A 21374-nucleotide genomic window follows, 5' to 3' on the forward strand; every position below is an offset into this window, starting at 1 on the left:
TAGTTTTAAAGTTGACATGAAAATTTAGTATTTTGTTAAACTAATAACATGTAGAGCCAAGTACAAGTACTTCTAAACGTCGTAAGAAGTGAAAAGGACTTCATTTTGAGAAAAGTCAAGACTGGAATTTTTTTCGTTTCATCGTGATCAGTTCAAGGGTATTAACTCGCATGGTTTACAATTTTTAACTGTGAATTCCGACTGATTCTGTGGATATTTTTATGGCAGTTTGGGGCATAATCCAGTAAGTGATGAGGCGTTCACGAATCTTTCTCTGAATAAATATTTAACGGTTTCCTTCTCCAACTTTCCATCACATGTTATCGTGTATTGTCGATTGAATATAGGATTGAACGGGCAGGTCAACAACTTGAAACAAAATGGCGTCGTTCGCGTGCGCGAAGAATATGAGCACGCGCTTTGAAATTGTATAAATATGTGTACGCAATTGATTTTTGCCCATGACCTTCAGGGCTCAGCCAACAGATCTGTAAAGTCCACTCCTCGTATTGATTTTAGTATTTTCCGAAAAAGACCACTTGGGTGAATGAACACAGTGAAAGCCCTGTACACTGAGAGTAAAACACACAAGCTTTTTATGTATTGAGTATAATTTCAAAATGTCATGTTTAAGATGAGAAAGATCAGTTTAAAGCAAATTAAGTCCCCTAGCATTAATGCAGATTAATTTCCCTTTTTTACTATCTGCACCAAAACATTTGCAAAATAAATAAAACTTCCATGCTTAGCAAAAGAAGTTCCTGTTTGAACAAAAAATGATAATAATGACTGCTCTTGTTGTTGTGTCAGAATATCAGACCTATTTGGAGTTTAACGACCTATTGGCGTCTACACCCTTAAGGTCAAGTTTGTTCAGTTGGAGTTGTTTAGAATATCAGATCAAAGTGCCAAGTTTAGAGAATACAAAAAATATAAGTATAACAGTAAATGCAGTTTGCATATAATTTGGCTTCTTTTTTTAATTTTTTTTTTGTTCCCATCCCAGAGGTGCAATATTATTTTAAACAAGATGACTGGAAAGAACTGAATTTTTCCTATTTTTATGCCTAATTTGGTGTCAACTGACAAAGTATTTGCGGAGAAAATGTCAATGTTAAAGTTTACCACGGACACACACACACACACACACACACACAGACAACCGAACACCGGGTTAAAACATAGGCTCACTTTGTTTACACAAGTGAGTAAAAAAAAAAAAAAACTGAAAAAGAAATAGATACATAATGCATTGTGACTTCTGCAAGTGATAATATGGATGTGAGGCCACGCCCCCTCAGTCGCCACTACCCTCCTCTTCACCCCTCTCACACAGTCACTTTAACCAGTTCTCACCAGACCACATTGGCTGAGTGCCAAGAAAATAGCTCACACTACTAAAAATTCGGTGACTTCTGTCGTCTGCTAGAGCTGAACAGCCAGCATCACTCACTGATAGTCGTATCTTAGCCACTCTCTTGATTGTTCCCTTTATTTTCTATCAAATCGTCCTATAAATGTTCACCGCTGCCTTCTCCTTCGACTTTTTGCTTCAGTTCTTTCTGAGCATCAGCTAAAGAAAGTAATCTTGGTTGATTTAGTTCGCCACTGACGGGCGCAATAGCCGAGTGGTTAAAGCGTTGGACTGTCAATCTGAGGGTCCCGGGTTCGAATCACGGTGACGGCGCCTGGTGGGTAAAGGGTGGAGATTTTTACGATCTCCCAGGTCAACATATGTGCAGACCTGCCAGTGCCTGAACCCCCTTCGTGTGTATACGCAAGCATAAGATCAAATACACACGTTAAAGATCCTGTAATCCATGTCAGCGTTCGGTGAGTTATGGAAACAAGAACATACCCAGCATGCACACCCCCGAAAGCGGAGTTTGGCTGCCTACATGGCGGGGTAAAAACGGTCATACACGTAAAACGCCCACTCGCGTATATACGAGTGAACGTGGGAGTTGAAGCCCACGAACGCAGAAGAAGAAGAAGTTCGCCACAATCGCATGTCTTGAGCCGGCGGAGTCAGTCGGACATCAGCCCCATCCACATGTAATACGCAGCTTCTCAGTGTTCAAACGTGTGTGTCAGTGTGTGTGTGTGTGTGTGTGTGTGTGTGCGTGCGTGCGTGCGTGCATATGTGTGTGTGCAGTTTGTGCATGTGTGAGTATGCACGTTTTTACTACTGACTGATATTGATATGCGGCGGCACTTGTATGCATCCTAATTTCTACTGTATCTGTATTTGTGTTTGATTTTTTTATTCATGTTCGTATCTTGTTATGTACTATCCCCCCAATATTCCTTGTGATCCCAGTACACTTGGTAATAAAGACATATTCTGTTTTATTCTTTTATTCTAAAGAACTGTGGCGAAAAGAAAAACCCAACGTGACAAAATGGACACTGGCGAAGTAGGAGGAGGAGGAGGAAGAGGAATAATGAAGGACAAGAACGAGGTAAAAAATATTTTTTTAAATGGCAGCATAAAAAAAAATAAAAACGAAACGAAACACGAAAAAATGAATCAAGAGAGATGAAAGAAAATCCAATCGATGACAGCCCGAGCAAAGCACAGCACCAAGAAGCCTGGCAAGGGGAAGAAGTCCCAGAAAACTAATCAGTCAGAGTGCTCGTCCCTCTCCATCCCCACCACCCATTGCAATATTATATGGCCCCTCCTGTCTTGACAGACTGCTGCTTCGACAAACATGAAAGACTGATTGTTATACCAGCTGGGGCTTCAGAAGGTCACAACAAGACAAGAAACTACATCCAGGCCAAGAACATTTTGTCTTTGGGTTTTTTTTGTTTGTTTGGTTGTTTTTTTGTTGTTGTTTTTTGTTTGTTTTTGTTTTTGCTTCTTTTTTTTTTTGTGCGCGTTTGTTTGGATGTTGTGTTTCGTTATAAACTTTCAGTTGTTTTTTTCCCCCCTTCTGTACCCTTTATAAATATTTTATTTTGACACTGTCACACACGCAGCTTCTTTGTTCTAAGATTATTTGCCGGAGACAGTTAGCAGGCCTAACTGATGGAATATCGATTCGTCAAGTCAACTTTATTATCTTCAAAGAGAAATTCACATGTGATCTTGTTCATGGTCGCAACTGATACAAACGTATTTTTAAACAATATTTGAAAAGACTTATCTGTGAGTGCAATTGTTATTCAGTTACACAACAATATATATGAAACAGATGTTGACCAAGTCAACATGATAATGCCAAGCTGTAAAACAACACAACAAAGATTAAGCAAATAGGCAGGATTACCCAGATTACAACAGTAAAATTTTTACAGTACAGATCAAACATCTTAATTGTTTAAGAAAAAAAAATCAGTTCCACAGTAAACGTATTTTTGTAATACACAGCTTAAATAAGAAATTTCCAATGTACCTCCCTCTCAAACCCTCAATCTTCCCCTCTCTTTCCACCCTTGCATCCTCATTTTTATTCATTTATTATTAGTTTTATTTAGTTTGTTTCTGGTAATTACTTTTTATGTACTTACGTCAGGGGCACATTCTGTGCATGCACTGAATTCGGTAGTCATCTCTTCCATAAAACAAAATAACAAAAGAGAGCGAGAAACACACACACACACACAATTTCTTTTGCTTGCAAAATTGGAACTCTCTGCATTTGTCACCATTCATGATAACTAAAATAAATCTCACAGCATTTTCTTTTTTATCTAAGTTCACAGATTTTAAAAGCATTTTATGAAGCTACCCATGATACATATTATAGGCTTTATGTATTAGTCATCACATATAGTTTGTTCACCCTGTTTTCTTGTCTCCGTGTTCGTTCAACTTTTTCACTTTGATGTGATGCACGTGAATGTGTATGTCTTCAATCTTCAAATTGGAAGGTCAGCCGTCATTACTGACTATTGATGACCTGTGTGCGCAGAGGCGTAAATACCTAACTAAAACCTAATTAGACCTATATTTTCCCCCGGAGGGGGTGACAATGAGAAAGAGCATGTATACATACTCTCTCCCACCGTCACTCGCAGCGTCCCTCCGGGGGGGAAAAAAAAAAAGGGGGGGGGGACTAAACTGTGATCTTGTTCAGCTCCCTCTTGAAAGCTGCCAAGGAGGGAGCCTCTGCTGCTGTTGCAGGCAGGGAGTTCCAGACGGGGATGGTTGATGGGAAAAAACTGTATTTATAAGGGTCAGAGGAGGAGCTAAGATGGACAAATTTGTGTCGATGATTTGATCTTGTTCTGCCGGATCCTTTCTTGAGAAATTTGTCTGGTGGGATGTCTACAATACCGTTGACCATTTTATACATCAGGGTCAGCCTTTGTCTGTTCCGCCGTGATTCGAGGGATTCCCATCCTAGTTCTTGCAGCATGTGTGTTACGCTGCTGGTCCGCCCGTAGTCACTGTGTACATAACGTGCTGCTCTTCTTTGCACCATTTCAATCTTGTTCTTTTGACCTTCTTTGTACGGGCTCCAGACTGATGAACAATACTCCAGGTGCGGGCGTACAAGAGTTTGGTAGGCATTGGCTTTGGTGGTTTTATTGGATGTTTTTAGATTCCTTTTTAGGAAGCCTACCATGCTATTGGCTTTGTTGGTGACTCTTGTAACATGTTCTTTCCAGTTTAGATCATTTCTTATGTCGACGCCGAGATATTTTGCGCTGTCAACATGCTCGAGGGTGTGTCCTTTTAATTTGTAGTTGTAGCTGATGGGGTTCCTTGATGTTGTACAGGTAAGGACATTACATTTTTCTGGGTGGAATTCCATTCCCCAACGCTGTTCCCAGTCAGACAGGGTGTTGAGGTCTCGTTGGAGCATTTTACAGTCTTGGATTGTCTTGATGGTGGAGTAGACTATACAGTCATCAGCGAACAATCTAATATTGGCCTTGATGTTCTGAGGCAGATCGTTGATGTAAATCAGAAATAGGATAGGGCCTAGAACTGTCCCCTGTGGGACTCCGCTGACGACAGGTGCTGGCTCAGATTTTTCGCTGTCAACTACGACGATTTGGGTGCGGTCAGAAAGGTATGCCTTGATCCAGTCTAACGTCGATCCTCGTATACCATAATGGTCTAGCTTACGGAGGAGGCGTTTGTGGGGGACCTTGTCAAAGGCTTTGGAGAAGTCCAGGATTACCATGTCGGTCTGCTGTCTGTTGTCCTGGTTTTTGGCGATGTCTTGGAACAATGTTAGCAGTTGAGTTTCGCAACTCCTTCTGGCTCTAAACCCATGTTGTGCGTTATCAAGTATTTCATGTTGGGTCAGATGGCGCATGATGTTGCTTGCTAGGATGTGTTCTTGCATCTTACAGCATATGCTGGTGAGGGAGACCGGTCTGTAGTTAGCAGCAGAGTTACGATTGCCCTTTTTGAAAACTGCTGTCACGTTCGCCATTTTCCAGTCGTCTGGTACACATCCATCTGCCAGTGATTTGGTGAAGATAATAGAGAGCAGGGGCGCGATCTCATCTGCGCACTCTTTCAACACTTTTGCTGGAATCTCATCAGGTCCTGCTGCTTTATATGTCACAGTGTGTGTGTGTGTGCATGTGTGTGTGTGTGTGTGTTGTGGCAACTACAGGTGGCTCACCAAGTACCACCCAGAGTTCAAAAGCTGCAGTGGGGTCATTTAGATTAATGAGAATGTGACATGGCAGACTAGACTATGTCGTGATTCTTGATTCACGTGAAATTTGTGTGGGCTGTTACTTCCTATTAGGGAGTGTGTGTTTATGTATATGCGCGTGCATGTGTGTGTGTCCATGCGTCGTGTGTGTGCAAGTGTGTGTGTGTGTGTGTACATTGGATTTTGTTATATCTTGGCATCTCCATTATGCTGCTGATAAAGGTATATGACTGACAATGTCGCAAAAGAAAGTTTTGTGTTATGGTCATTATATAAGGCTCAGCAAGCAATCAGTTGAAGTTCATTTTCGATTTCATTGCTGTTGTTGTCAGTATTTATTGACTTGATAAAGTAAATTTATTTTTACCCTTTAATCATATCTTCTTCTTTGTTCATGGGCTGTAACTTCCATGTTCACTGGTATGTACATGAGTGGACTTTTATGTGTATGACCGTTTTTATCCTGCCATGTAGGCAGCCATACTCCGTTTTCGGGGTTGCGCATGCTGGGTATGTTCTTGTTTCCATACGCTGATGTGGATTACAGGATCTTTGACGTGTATATTTGATTTTCTGCTCTTTGAGGAGGGTTCAGGCACTGGCAGGTCTGCACATATGTTGACCTGGGAAGTCAGAAGAATTCCACTCTTTACCCACCAGGCGCTGTTGCCGAGATTTGAACTGGGGACCCTCAGATTGAAAGTCAAATGCTTTAACCACTCGGCTGTTGCACCAGTCTAATTGTATCAAAAACCCATAACATATAATCCATGTTTTCAGACAGCACAATTATGCAACATTTGAACATTGGGTTTTTTTTTAGGGCGTGGGGGTCCCTTTTTTCTGTATTATAGTCACAGTAATCACAGAGTTTGCCTGCATGAATATCTGGGCAGAACTGCACACACACACATGCACGCACACACACACTCATACACACACACACACACACACACACACACACACACACATCATGAGAGGGAGACTCAAACGATCTATTCACAGAAAGCCATCACCCCATACATGAACGAGAGGCAATGACACTGTTTTATCAATTTTCATTGAAAGCATAATCATGACCAATCTTTTTGAAACCAGTTTTCACAATAACAAAGATATTTCTATCTCGCTATGTCAGACAGACAGACAGCCAGACAGACAGAGAACAAGAGGCAACAACTAATACAAGCAAAATAATCTCAGAACAAACATCCATCTCTTATGAAAATTTATTCATGCAGTTCTTCATAAAAATTTCTTGATGAACAAAATAAAATGGCAGATGGAAGCAGTCATACATTCTGTACTGATCTTAAAAATATAGTGATGCAAAAAGCAAAACAAACAAACAAAAAAGTGGGGAAGGGTTAGCTTTTACATTTCAACTCTTCTTTTATCTTGACAAGCAAAAAAAGAAAAGGAAACAGAAAAAAATAGTATCCCCACCCCTCCTTTTCAGACAACTCACACACACACACACACACACACACACACACACACACACACACACACACATGTGAAGCATCGTGTTAAACTACCCAGCAAAACTCAGTTCACCAAAAGATGGTTCATAAAGATAATTCCTTACTTCCTTATGCAGGTTTGTCATTAATACTGTGACAATACATTGCTAACTCACCATGAGACTTTCATAGAAAAAAAAGAAATCAAGCAAGTAATCGCCAGTCATACTGAGTAACAATGAACAATCTTTGATCCTTAGTAAGTTATTTAAACTTGTATCCACTTTCCGCAACAACAAATCACAACCATTTCAGTAAATCACTTCAGCAAGTGTAATACTAATTCTCCCTCTCTCTTTCCCTCTCTCAATCTCAGTTGCACACATGCGCATGTGTGCACACACACACACACACACACACACACAGAGAGAGGCAGTTATGTTTACACACAAACACACACTCACTCAAGCACTTGTGTTTACATACACATAAATATATTCAAGCATGCTTGAATATACACACACCCACACACAAATGCGGTTGTGCTCACACGCACGCATGCATGTTAACGCATGCACACACACACACACACACACACACACACACACACTCAAACACACGTTAAAAAAAAAACCACTTACAGACACACCCACTAAGAGACAGGTAACATATGGCATAATACAACTCCCAAGAAGCAGATTTTGGAATGCTAGATTATAATCCGAAATCGATAAATGTATCAACACAATCAATGGCCTAATATTCAGCTGAAAAATGAAAACAGCACCATTTAACAGCAGTGTCTGCACAGTTATACCTCTTTCACAATAAAGAATTAAGTGATAATGAAACAATTGCATTTCAATAGCATCTGACAGTTGATTTTTGGGTGATTGTTTTTTTGGTGGTAGGGAGATCCCCGTCTTTTTCTGTATTTCCTGTATCCATCACAGACGACAGCAATTAAAGCATTTGCTTTCCTCCTGTCTCTTTATTCCATCATGAATACGCATCTTCCACTTTTCTCTTTGGCTTTTAACAAACACACATCCGTCCATGACATTAGAACCTTTTAAATCTTGTTTTCACAATCAACATCTGTAGTTCAGGTATTTCCACTGGAAAACTTGCTCAGTTTTTTTTTTCTTTTGGTTTTGTTTGTTTGTTTTGTTTGTGGGTGTGTGTGTGTGTGTGTGTATTGTTATTGTTGTTTGTTTGTTTTTGTTTTGCTTTTTTAGGGTTTTTTTTTTTTTTTTTTTTTGTAGAACCGCATCTTTTTCTGTCTTGCAGCATCATTCTCATGCTTGTATTAACTGACATTCCATCCCAGACAATGATATTCTGGCTTACAGTATTCAGTTGTTATTCCAGCCAATGCCAGCAGTCTACAGGGATACAGGGATTTCTGTCAGTGCATTTCAGGTTGGTGCGGAATCACTTCTGTGATCTACAGCAGTGGTGCCTGTTTGATTAGTTCCAATATTTCACGCTGGTGTTTTTAAGCAGAAGCTGAAAAAAAAAGCACACAACATGATTTAGAAAGCTACAACACTCTTTTTTTTGTTCCCCTTAATTGTTCAAAAATCAAATGCAAACAAATCAAGATAACAGAAATACTTTTAAACTTTGCAGTACACATTTTCAAAACTCATGAGAAACCATGTAGAGTCACAGCACTCTGCCGAAATGACAAGACACCTTTTGCAGGAAGCACTGATTTACAATAACCAAACAACAAAAAAACAGGTAATTCACCTTAGGGCTTTTTACCTTATAATCAGTCCTTACTTTAATTAAGCACATATAGCCAGCAAGTGTCACACACAAACACACACACTCTCTCTCTCTCTCTCTCCCCCACCCACCCTCCCACTCTCTTTCTCTCTCTCACACACACACACACACACACACACACACACACACACACCACAATAAACAATGGAACTCAACAGAAAACTGCATGAACAGTAAAGCAGTTTAGTCAGGGTACTTTTATCACACAAACAGATACTGAGCTATATTTACAGCAACAACAAAAAAGAGAGAGATACATATACATATATAAACAGCAACTGGTTTTTAGCCATGCAGACAGCATGAGTAAGTCAGCTGGGCTGGACAAAAACAGCATTTGGTTTGATTTGATTTGATTCCTGTATTTAGCACAGGTGGCAGAAATTAAAGCACCACATATTTTGTCATTTGCTTTCTTCTTCATCTCTTTATTTCTTAACTTCCTCTTTCCTCTTTGTTTTGGTTTTTTGTTTTGTTTTGTTTTGTTTTGGTTTTTTAACAAACACACATCTTTCCATCACTTTAGATCCTTTTAAACCTTTTCATTTTTTCACAATCAGCACCTGTAGGAAAAGAATTTCCACTGGAAACGTTGCCCAGTCAACAAAAGAATAGAGAGAACTGGCATGCACAATAGAAAGTTTCGCTACAATAAGCATAGTCAGTTAGCACAGGGCTGACCTCATAAGCGCATTGTCAGAGTAAGTCTTTACCTTTATGGCTCCCTTTTTTTGTGTTTGACTTTTTTCTTTTTTTTTCTTTTTTTTTTTTTTTTGCTTCGTTGTTTTCTCTGTGTTTTTTTTCCCCCCTTTCTTTATTAATTTTATATTTTCCTACCTAAAGAACACGATCAGCAGAGTAAACAATAATTCTAGGGTGCCATGTTGACTGTGGGAATTACCACTTTGTTTCCAAACTAAATTTTCATCAAAAAAAGCCCAGCAAATCAACTGACTTCCTAAAACCATGTGTAGAATTTCTCAATCTTTGGGGGGTTTTTTTAGCACACATGATTTATTTATCAAGCTTCCAACCAAAATAAGATTTTCTGATATATTTCTGTATACAAGAAAAAAAAAGTCAAATCCTCAGAGAGACAGACATGTGTGCATGCTGTAAATGTTGTGTATCTACCAGTCACAATGCCATCAACTTTGCCATGGCTTCTTCCCTTTGTCAGTCACATATTTTATTTAAAACTTTTGTTCCAGAAAAAAAAAGTCTGCTGTTTTGTTGTGTGTTGAGAAAAGAGACCAGAAACTGGCAGTGGTGGAGATTTTTTTTTTTTTTTTTTTTTTTTTTTTTTAACTGTCTTTCACATCATATCAACAGTAAGTTTCCATTGGTTTCATTTCAAATCTCTCTCTCTGTCTTTCTCTCTCTCTCTCTCTGTCTCTCTCTCTTACACACACCCCTTAACACACCAGACTTAATATTTGGAGCAATGTTGGTGTAAATTAAAACTACATTAAAGAAAATGAATAAAACATACTAAAAAAAAATTTAAAAAATAAAAAAAATTTTTTAACCTGTCCAGAAGGTTTCACCAGGTCTTGTGAACAGCTGGAATGTCAAACAATCAATTCAGTTCTCGCAAATCAAAACACAGTTTTAAAAAATGTACTGTAAGGAATGTGATGGATGAAATTTACTGTCACATGACACAGAATACAGATGGCACGGGGTAGGTTTGTAAGTTTCCATCATCATCATCATCTTCATCATCATCTTCATCACCAGCAAAATGTGTCACCACTCTCCAACAGAAAATCACCAAAAGAAACCGGTCAGTCAGTCAACAAAACAAATGAATAAACTCAAATAGTTCTGGAATAAAGAACAGAACTTTGCATTCACCATGAAGAAGTCTCTGATGTGCCTGAAATTATTCCTGGTATTTGATATATCCACCTTGATGATTCTCATGAAAAGGTTCCAACTCTGAAATGTATCATCGTCACTTGTTCAAGGTCAGATTTGTTTTTCTTTTTTCTCTTCTCTTTTTTGTCTGTAAAAGTCTGGTTTCTCATGTTTTCCAATTTTTGTTTCCCCAGCAAGTCAGCAGTCAGTGGTGGAAAACTGGAAAGGACTGAACTGCATACGTCCCCCGGAGGAATGCCTCTTGGCAGAAGGCGACTCAACAGGCGAGCTGTGCTTGGGGGTTATGGCAGTGCCGTTTTGGTGTGCATGGTTGAGGTCAGGCAAAGAGCCATCCTTCTCCGTCTCGCTCACAGTTGATGCTAGGGGGGTGCTGGGTTTGAACTTGAGACACGGGACGCTGGTGGTGTGAGCCGGAGCAGGTTCCTGGGCCTCAGGGTTGGTGGTGACGGGGATGTGACTCAGTGACGGTGATTGCTTTGGTGACAGTCTGGCTTGCCCATTGTTGCCCCGTGGCTTGTTGGCCGCGTTGTGAATCAGGACCCGCTCAGACTCGGTCTGCTTCATCACCAGGGGCTGGACCTCAGGGGCGCCGGGCTCGCTGTGGACGTCATCATCATCATCAGCCACACCAGTTTCCTTCTCTTGCCCCCCTGACACCGGTCTGTACGCTGGGTTGCTGAAGGTGGCCGGTACAGCCACAGCCTCCACCCCATCACTCTCCATCCCTCCTTCACTCTTCCTCTCTCCTTCCCCCAGGTCTGAGGTGGACACCAGGTGGGACTGACGTTGGTTGGACAGGGACTCCACGGACAGCGCCGCCAGACGATCCACACTTTCCTCCGCTTCCTCCACGCTGTCCTCTTCCAGCTCGTCCACTCCGCCCGAGTCTTCCGACGACGTGGAGTAGTGCTTCGTTTCTGAGATGACCTGCAGGTTCTGCTGGCAGTACTCTGACACAAACTCGCTGTCCACCACTGAGCAGTCCAGGATTTCAGACAGCTCTCCCACAATGCCGCTCTCTTCCACGGGCCGCAGGTAGCGGGCATCGGCAGCACTGGAGTGAGTGGCTGACTGCTGGGACAGCTTACGGTTGTTGTTGTTGGAGGTTTCCGAGGACAGGCGGCTGGAGGTCACACCGTCAGAGGAGCTGGGGTCTGTGTGGCTCATACGGTGCTGTTCTGAAATCACAGAATGACAAAGTCTACTTCTATGATCGTCCTGCCCTGTTCTTTCAATTTTAGCTTCTGAAGGAGGCGTTACTACATCCAGACAAATCTATATATATACCACACCACTTCTGCCAGACAGATGCCTGACCAGCAACATAACCCAACATGCTTAGGCTTTGAGTGCATGCGTGTATATTTCTGTACCTTTCAGAAGGGCGCAACAGCCAAGTGGTCAAGCATTGGCCTTTCAGTCTGAGGGTCTCGGGTTTGAATCTCAGTAACATCACCCCTGGTGGATAAAGGGTGGAGATTTTTCAGATCTCCCAGGTCAACATATGTGCAGATCTGCTAATGCCTGAACCCCCTTCATGTGTATACGCACACAGAAGATCAAATACAGACATTAAAGATCCTGTAATCCATGTCAGCGTTCGGTGGGTTATGGAAACGAGAACATACCCAGCATGCACTCCCCCGAAAACAGAGTATGGCTGCCTACATGGTGGGGTAAGAACAATCATACATGTAAAATCCCACTCGTAGACATCCAAGTGAATGTGTGAGCTGCAGCCCACAAACGAAGAAGAAGAAGTGTACCTATCAGAGTGGATTTCTTCTACAGAATTCTGCAAGAGGACAACACTCACATTGCCGTGGGGTCTTTTTCAGTGCGCCAAGTGCATGCTGCACATGAGGCCTTGGTTTATCCTCTCATCTGAATGACTAGATGCTCAGTTTAATTTTCCAGTCAAAATATTGTCTCATCTGAATGACTAGACACTCGGTTTGATTTTCCAGTCAAATTTGGGAGGAAAGGCAAGAGCAGGATTCAAACCCAGACCCTCACAGACTCTGTATTGGCAGATGAGCATCTTAAGCACTCTGCAACCTTCCTACTCTTGTTGAAAGAGCAGAAGGGGGAGGATCTGGGCCCACCTTCTTTATACCAAGCCCCTGACACAGTGTTTGTCAATTCACTGACCCAATGGCCATAACAAAACTATGGGACCTTCAACTTTTAACCCCACACGCTGTGCTGACTACCAATTCAACCTTTGAAGTATTGATAAACCGGTAGTGTGGACACATCAAAGAAATTCTGATTGTATGTGTCTTGTCTTCTGTCACTGCAGATAAACAGTTTATGTAATAACACATTTGATAACACAATGCATTCAATATATATGCGTTGGGTACACAATAGTAAATATTACCCCCCTTATAGTGAATAGCAACACACATACTCGTTTTTGACAAAAGACAGAAAAGAAAATCAATGAACACAAAGAAAACAGGACTGAATGAACAAAACTTAACAGAAGCATTTGAAGAACACATTTTAATCAATGCACACTCTAGTTTGGTTAACTTTTTTTCCTTTTCGGTTTTTTTTTTTTTGTGGGTGGGGGGTGGGGGTTAATTCTAACAAGGTGCTTATATCTGGTAGCGGTGTATATGCAGAATTGTGCTTACCTTTGTGCAGGAAAGGTTTAGCCGAGTTATTGGAGGAGTCACCACAACCACTGTGTCGTCTCTTGCCGCGAAACAGTCGTGACATCACCTGTCACACACATCGTCACCACCACAGTGAATACACTCACACGTGTGTGCAAACACACACACATATGCAAGCATACAAATACATGTACACACACACACACACACACACATGACAAAAACACATATTCAGACATCCTTCGTGCCAACAAAGCCCTTCCCTCTCAACCCCCAATATCAGAATCCTGTCTCTTGGGATGGCATTAATCTCATTCATGAAAATCAATCGTACTGCTTAACAGTACACATGAGGTAATTCATGCCACTGATCTCATTTCACCAGGAGTTACGAGGGTTAAAAAGAATTTATATAAATATATATTTATATATATATAATATAAATATATATACATATATATATATATAGACAGATTGGTATATAAACATACAGATATAATGCAGATAGATATACATATACAGATGGATATAGTACACACACACACACATATATATATATATTATGTGTGTATTCTTATGTGTGTGTGAGTGAGTGTTCTTTACAAGATTCAGTGTCGCTTCAAATTCACTTCGACCTATAGTCTGAAGCAGCTGATGTGTAGACAAGCCAGATATTTTTGTAGGGGGGATAAAAAAGAAAGAAATTAAAAATTAAAAAAAGGATCAGGAAGTGGGGGATGTGTGCTCTGCGACCCAAAAAGCCCGGAACCCAACATATCACTGACTCACATTTCCGGAGGAGGAGTTTTCTCTGGACCCGGAAGAGGAAGCATATCCATAGCGTGAGCGCAGACAGCTGGGCAGCCACCGGCCTTGTCGGATCCAACGGCGGTATTCTTTCTGCACCTGTCACACACAAACACAAACACACACACGCACGCACACGCACACGTACACGCACATGCAAGCAAGCATGCATGCACGCAAGCACACGCACACACGATGAAGATGAAGAGGCCATGCAAGTTGTTGAGGGCATTATACCAGTCAGCATACTTCTTTATTCAATGAGGGTTAAAAAAAAAAAAATGTTTTAATTAATTCAATTCTTTAAAATTTTCCAAAACTTTTTTGTTGAAGATGCAGTGGAACAGGAAGTTGAAGAGTCCTGTCTTGAGGACATTAACCTTCGCTGGCTGTCGCTTTTGACTACACACGGAAGCTCATGTGGGTTGTTCATGACCCATACCGCTGTCGCTTTTGACTACACATGGAAGCTCATGTGGGTCATCCATGACCCATTCCTTTTACAGACAAAAAGCTATATTCCTCCAAAGCTTGTGTCGGTCGTGCACAACCCATACTTTGTAAAGAGACAAAAACCTGTATATTCCTCCAAAGCTTATAACAAAATATAGAAAAGGAAAACATATCATAACAACTGATTACATACACATGGGCTCACACATGCACATACAGACTCACACAAACACACACACTCAGAAGAAACACATGCTCACGTATTCACACACACGTACATACACATACACACACTCGCACACACGCACACACAACTGATCACACACACAAATGCATAACACCACATGCACATACATACAAACCCTACTTATGCACACAGAGATAGAGAGATAGACTGAGACAGAGAGAGACAGACAGCAAGAGAGATGACTCATAGCATCATATAAAAAGGCTATTGAAAGTAGTTCAGGCTGTTCTTCAACAAGGCTGTTTGCATGCATAATGTGATATATGGAAATGCTCCCCAAAAGATTACACAAACTTTTAAAACTAATGACCACAGACACAACCATATGTTATGTATACCTCAACCTAGAAACAACCTTTATAACTCCAGCTTCCTGTACTCTGGTGGAAATTTATGGAATAATTTCCACTCGTTTTAAAAGATATAACGAATAAAAATGTGTTTAAGAAAAATATGAAAAATTACCTTATTAACTGTTCAAAAGATGAACAATAATACAAATCTGTATCTATTGGTTACCAAATTCATGATTTGTGAAATGTTTTGTATATGCCTTTGGTGTTGTAAGAGGGTGTATGTGTATGCGAAACGGGATGTGTTGTAAATTTGTTGTAAATGCTAATGTGTGTTTCATTTTTGCACAATTTGTGTATGCACGTAACTATATTTCTAGTACTTTTGTGGTTTTGTTCTATGTATCACCCCACTTCTTTTTTTTTTTTTTTCAGATGGCTTGATGTAAATAAAAAAAGCAGTCGTTGCTTATTCAATTACCATCTTGAAATGAAAATTTTTACTTTGATATACACGCACAATCAAAGATATTCAGTCACACAGGTGCAAGCTGTTAGAGAAAGGGATGGAAGGGGGTTATAGCTGAAGACAGGCAAAAGGGACGGGGCGGGGAGGGGGGTGTGTGGGTGGGGGGGTAGTGGGAGAGTAGTGGAGTAGTGAGGCTATTGAAAGTAAAACTTCTTTATTTTCCTTCACTAATTGCAAATTAAACCTTCTGAAATCACTATTAAAAAGGTATGGGTCGAGCATGATCCACACGAGCTTTCGAGGGGTGACCATGTTTTTTCCTCTTTAAAAAGCATGGGTCATACATGACCCACACAAGCATCCATGTGTAGTTAAAACACCACCTTTAATTACTAATTAATGAATTTTTTTCATTTTTTGGCAAAAGTTGGCCATTAATTTTAGGTGTAGGAAGCATTTCTGAAATTTCATAGAAAAATATTAAGAATTGGCTGAGATATTTGCGTTTTTGTACCCTTCTGGGTCGTGTACAACCCATGATAGCCAGCGAAGGTTAAACCAATTATCATGCTTCTTTATCTAAAAGCAGAAAAGGGGGAAAAAAAAAAAAAAAGGTTTCCTGAAAGTGATTTTTTTTTTTTTTTTTTTTTTAATTCCTCAAACTTTTTCGTTGAAGAACAGTTGAAGATGAAGCAATCCTGCAAGGTGTTGAGGACATTATACCAATAAGCATGTTTCTTTATTCAATGAAAAAATGAATTCCCCACAATGATGTTTTTATACTAACTTTCTTTTTTTTTTTCTTCTTTTTTTTTTTTTTTTTAATCCCACAACCTTTTCGTCGAAGAGGAAGATGAAGAGTCCTATATGGAGGACGTGAAACCAATTAACGTACTTCTTTATTTAATGGAGAAAAAAAAAGATTCCCCAAATTCCTAGAACCTTTGAACAGAAGCAGCAGTGGAAGAGAAATACAAGAGTTCTTGAAGACACAGAGGAAGATGGAGAGTCCTAAACCAATTTTCATGCTTCTGTATCTATTTAAAAAAAAAAAAAAAAATTAAAAAGAAAGAAAAAAAATTGGTATTTCAATCATAATTTTTTTTTTTTTTAAATTCCCCAAACCTTTTCATTGAAGACGCAGTGGAAGAGGAAGATGAAAAGGCCCTGCAAAGTGTTGAGGACGGTGAAGACGTAGGAGAAGATGAGGGTGTGGTACACATTGTCCAGGTACAGCACACCGAACACCCACGTCAGTCCCAGCAACACCACCAGCACCACCGCTCCCTTCAGCCACGTCCTGGTGACATCAGTCACACACATACATATATACATACATATACAGATATATATATATAGACTCGAGAGAGAGAGAGAAAGAGAGATGTATAAAGATAGATGGGTATATATGTGTGTGTGTGTGTAGAGAGAGAGAGATGTATAGAGATAGGTATAAAAAAGAACCCCCCCGCCCACCCCACCCCCCACCCAAAAAAAAAAATATATATATATATATATATGTAGAGAGAGATGCATATAATACTTATATATATGATTAGTATGTGTGTGACAAATATACATAAATATATATACATATGTATATATTCATACATATATGTATAGATAGGTATATAAATATATATAATATATATATAGACATACATATATCTCTGTGTGTGCATGTGTGTGATATTTATACAGAATTACTATACAAATGCATATATTTATACATGTATGTATACATGTCACACACATACATATTTTCATCTGTATCACACACATGCATGTCTATAAATAATACATATTGCACACACACACACACACACACACACACACACACCGTCTATATAGTCTGTTTTATGTGCACCTTTTTTTTTTTCTTTTTGTTGTCTAAAGGTATATCTTTTTAATAATCATATATATGTGAAACTGGTTGAGAAATTCAACAACATTGGCCATAACAACCCCTTTAAACTCTTTCTCTTCTCACACACACACACGCACACACACACACACCTTCAGTATGAAACCTATATGGTCTCAAGATACAGGAACACTTTTTTCAATCTTCAATCAAAACTCAGTAAACCCTGCACCTGAGCATTTCTCAGGCATTGAGATTTGTTTCATTAAAAAAAAAGTTTCTAAGTGCCTACATTATGTAATACCATAAGCAAAGGGTACAAACTCCTACAGTATTCCTAGCCGTGTCCAAACATATCAGTTTGGAGGGGAGAAAATGCCCAGTTTCAGTATATTTTCTTCTGCATTTTTCCGCATCAAATTGACAGGGAAGCCTACCATGCATCAAGGCTGAAAACTCTGAACGGTTGAATGGGTTATAAAGTCAGACCATGAAACCGCACTGGACAATATGAACACATCAGTTAAGGAATAAAATCTATGTTGACATGTTGGCCATATAACAGGATTCAAAGGCCTTGCAAGAAAGTGTTGAGGGAGATGGGACAGTGGGGAAGACAGAAAAAAAAACAAAAAACAATGGGCTAACAACACTGCAGAATGGATGAGGAAATCATTTCCAGAGACCCGGCCAGGTTTTGACACACAACGGACAGATCTGGAAGAGTCCAGTTGTTGGATGTGCAAGTCTAGCACTGTTGGTCCCAGACTGGTCTGTTAACTTCAGCCAAGACTTGTATTTTGCTTTGTTGGCAATTTACTTTCCTGCTTTTTTGGAAACAGTTTGGAGTTAGTAGAATTGTGATGTTGTATCACAAGAACATTTAGACACTTTTGGCTGATGTGGTACTTGCTCCTGGCCAAGGGAAGGGGGAAGGGGGGAGGGAGAGAGGGTATGGGAAGGAGTGTTTGTGGGGATAGATGCCATGGAAGGGGGAGGGAGGAGAGTAGGGAGGTAGGAAGGAGGGGTCCATCAGTAAGCAGTGTGTCCTGGGAAAATCCCATGCTTCCACTATAGGTGCCTGATACACTATAACACAGTTAACAGTACTTCCATGCAACACCGCACAGTTATTCAGGGAGAAGGAGGAGGAGGAGAATTACAACAAACAATGTTGCAAAAGTATAGTTCTCAGAAATGGTTCTTCAAAATCTTATGGCAGTCTGTATCTAAATCATGTGTGTGTATACAAGTTAATTACATTCACATTAAATTTCAGAAGATTTAAACACTAAACATAATAACGCTAATACTGAAAATACTAAACAGCACTGAATCTTGCGCAGAGACAAACCAAAGTGCTTCATACATTACTTCCTGTGTAGTGATAACACTGAGCAGACACAATCACAGACAATCCCACAAAGCAGAACAAAGACAGAAGTGCACAGACGCACAAAACCCTACCAGTCACTTTCAAACAGGCATGAAAAACAGGAAAACGTGTAAACGACAAACATGCAACAATCTTCAAATGCACGGCAGGGGAAAAAGCACTTCTAGAGTCAGGTTGAGTGGTGAACTCTACAAATTAAGAGAAAAGAGGATGCAACAGCCCAGTGGTTAAAGCATTGGACTTTCAATCTGAGGGTCCCCGGTTCAAATCCCAGTCATCGCACTTAGCAGGTAAAGGGTGGAGATGTTTCTGATCTCCCAGGTCAGCACATATGTGCGGGCCTGCTAGTGCCTAAAAACCCTTTGTGTGTATATGCACACAGATCAAATATGCATGTTAAAGATCCCATAATCCATGTCAGTGTTTGGAGGGTTATGAAAACAAGGATATACTCAGCATGTACCCCCCCAAACCCCCGAAAATGGAGTATGACTGCCTACATGGCGGGGGTAAAAACAGACATGCATATGAAAGCCCACTCATGTATATGAATGAACGTGAGAGTCACAGCCCACAAACGAAGAAGAAAAGAGAAGAGAACAGTTTGATCAGAACATCAGGAATACTGTTTCTCCATGAAACATGCAACAGTGCATGATCAACCAGAGTATGCATACAAAGACACACATGATTATGTTCTTTTTCACTCTGTCTCTGTCCCTGTCTCATGCACACACTTCTGAACAGTCTTGCACGCACGCGCGCGCGCACACACACACACACACACACACACATTCCAACTCTCTTACGTTTTTTTTCCTTCTTCCCTCTCTCTCTCTTCATCAAACACCACTTTCACAAAATAAACAACAACAGTGATGATTAAAAACAAACAAAGAAGAAAAAAAAAAACACACAAACATAAAATTTACAGTATCATTCTGCTGCAGACAACATTCATCGTGATCAACCACTGCCAGACGTATCACCTTAACTGTGTAAGGAGAGGGATCAAAACTTCATGCTGGGGTAAACAACCACACAAATCAACCAGGCTTCAAAATGTCATTCAACATGTTGAGCTCTTCCAGCCAGTTCTCATCACATCCTGGGAATGTGACCTTCGTTCTGTTCACAGGGTACTTCTGTTACAACCACCACTGCTTATTTCCATCTCAAATTTAACAGCCCCACTGCACAGTCTTAGGTTCACATCTCTTCTTCTTCTGCATTCATGGGCTGCAACTCGCTCATATGTACACAGTGGGATTTTTATGTGCATGACTGTTTTTACCCCCGCCATGTAGGCAGCCATACTCCACTTTCAGGGGTGTGCATGCTGGGTATGTTCTTGTTTCCATAACCCACTGAACGCTGACGTGGATTACAGGATCTTTAACGTGCGTATTTGATCTTCTGCTTGCGTATACACACAAAGGGGGTTCAGGCACTAAGCAGGTCTGCACATATGTTGACCTGGGAGATTGGAAAAATCTCCACCCTTTACCCACCAGGCACCGTCACCGAGATTCAAACCCGGGACCCATGGATTGAAAGTTCGATGCTTCAACTACTCGGCTATTGCGCCCGTCTTGGGTTCACAGAAAGTTAAGAACCACTTGCAGTTTTCCTCTGGAATGCATGGTGATATGATGCTGAATTTCCAGCAAACAGCAATGTATGTCGTCAATATAATGAGCACCACTTATAACTGGAGGTGCTTTCCTGGTTGAGCGCTTCTTTTTTTTCTTCTTCTTCTTTTTTTTTTTTTTGCCATGAAATTCCACAGCTATTGTTTACAAACCACATCACAACAACTTTTCTACTCCACTGAATTTTTTTAATGTGTATTTTGCCTAGTCCACCAACAGCAAGTTTCTTTATCACCTTTAAATCAAGACTGCATGTTTCCTGCTCCTGGCACCAAGTAAATTCCATCATCAAAGCGGTTTCATCTCAGATGCCAGATTCCTCCTGTTATCACCACCTTGGTTTGTTTTTTTAATAAACCACTCTGTACACAAGGAGCCAGTTGCACTGCTTGGTTCTAACTTTTTGACAGTTACACGTGACTAGATGCCAACGTTGAGCAAACTATGCCACCGGTCAGTTCCATACTACACGCAGTTAGTAGCGGGTTACGACCATACTAGGCTCTTCCGTCCGAGCAACGCAACTGGGTCAAGGAGAGGACTTGGCCCCGCCTTACCATGCTGAGCCCTTGACACAATGAATTTTGAATTCACTACCGACGGGCGCAACAGCCGAGTGGTTAAAGCGTTGGATTTTCAATCTGAGGGTCCCGGGTTCGAATCTCGCCAACGGCGCCTGGTGGGTAAAGGGTGGAGATTTTTCCGATCTCCCAGGTCAACATATGTGCAGACCTGCTAGTGCCTGAACTCCCTTCGTTGGTATATGCAAGCAGAAGATCAAATACGCACGTTAAAGATCCTGTA

General features: G+C 40.5%; 1 protein-coding gene across 4 annotated transcripts in view; it reads right to left on the reverse strand.

The window, feature by feature from the left end:
• Nucleotides 1–6838: 6838 nt before the first annotated feature.
• Nucleotides 6839–21374, reverse strand: part of LOC143280016 (adhesion G protein-coupled receptor L3-like) — a 152051-nt gene continuing 137515 nt past the window's right edge. For all 4 annotated transcript variants that reach the window (XM_076584465.1, XM_076584462.1, XM_076584463.1 and 1 more), the window contains 4 exons: nt 16784–16958; nt 14179–14295; nt 13408–13495; nt 6839–11943 (listed from right to left, as the gene is read on the reverse strand). In XM_076584465.1, the coding sequence (XP_076440580.1) occupies nt 10943–11943; nt 13408–13495; nt 14179–14295; nt 16784–16958 (1381 nt within the window). In that variant the 3' untranslated portion in view covers nt 6839–10942. The remainder of the gene's footprint in view (nt 11944–13407; nt 13496–14178; nt 14296–16783; nt 16959–21374) is intronic.

This window comes from Babylonia areolata, chromosome 3 (assembly GCF_041734735.1).
Source record: "Babylonia areolata isolate BAREFJ2019XMU chromosome 3, ASM4173473v1, whole genome shotgun sequence".
In the NCBI taxonomy this organism is placed as follows: Eukaryota; Metazoa; Mollusca; class Gastropoda; order Neogastropoda; family Buccinidae; genus Babylonia; species Babylonia areolata.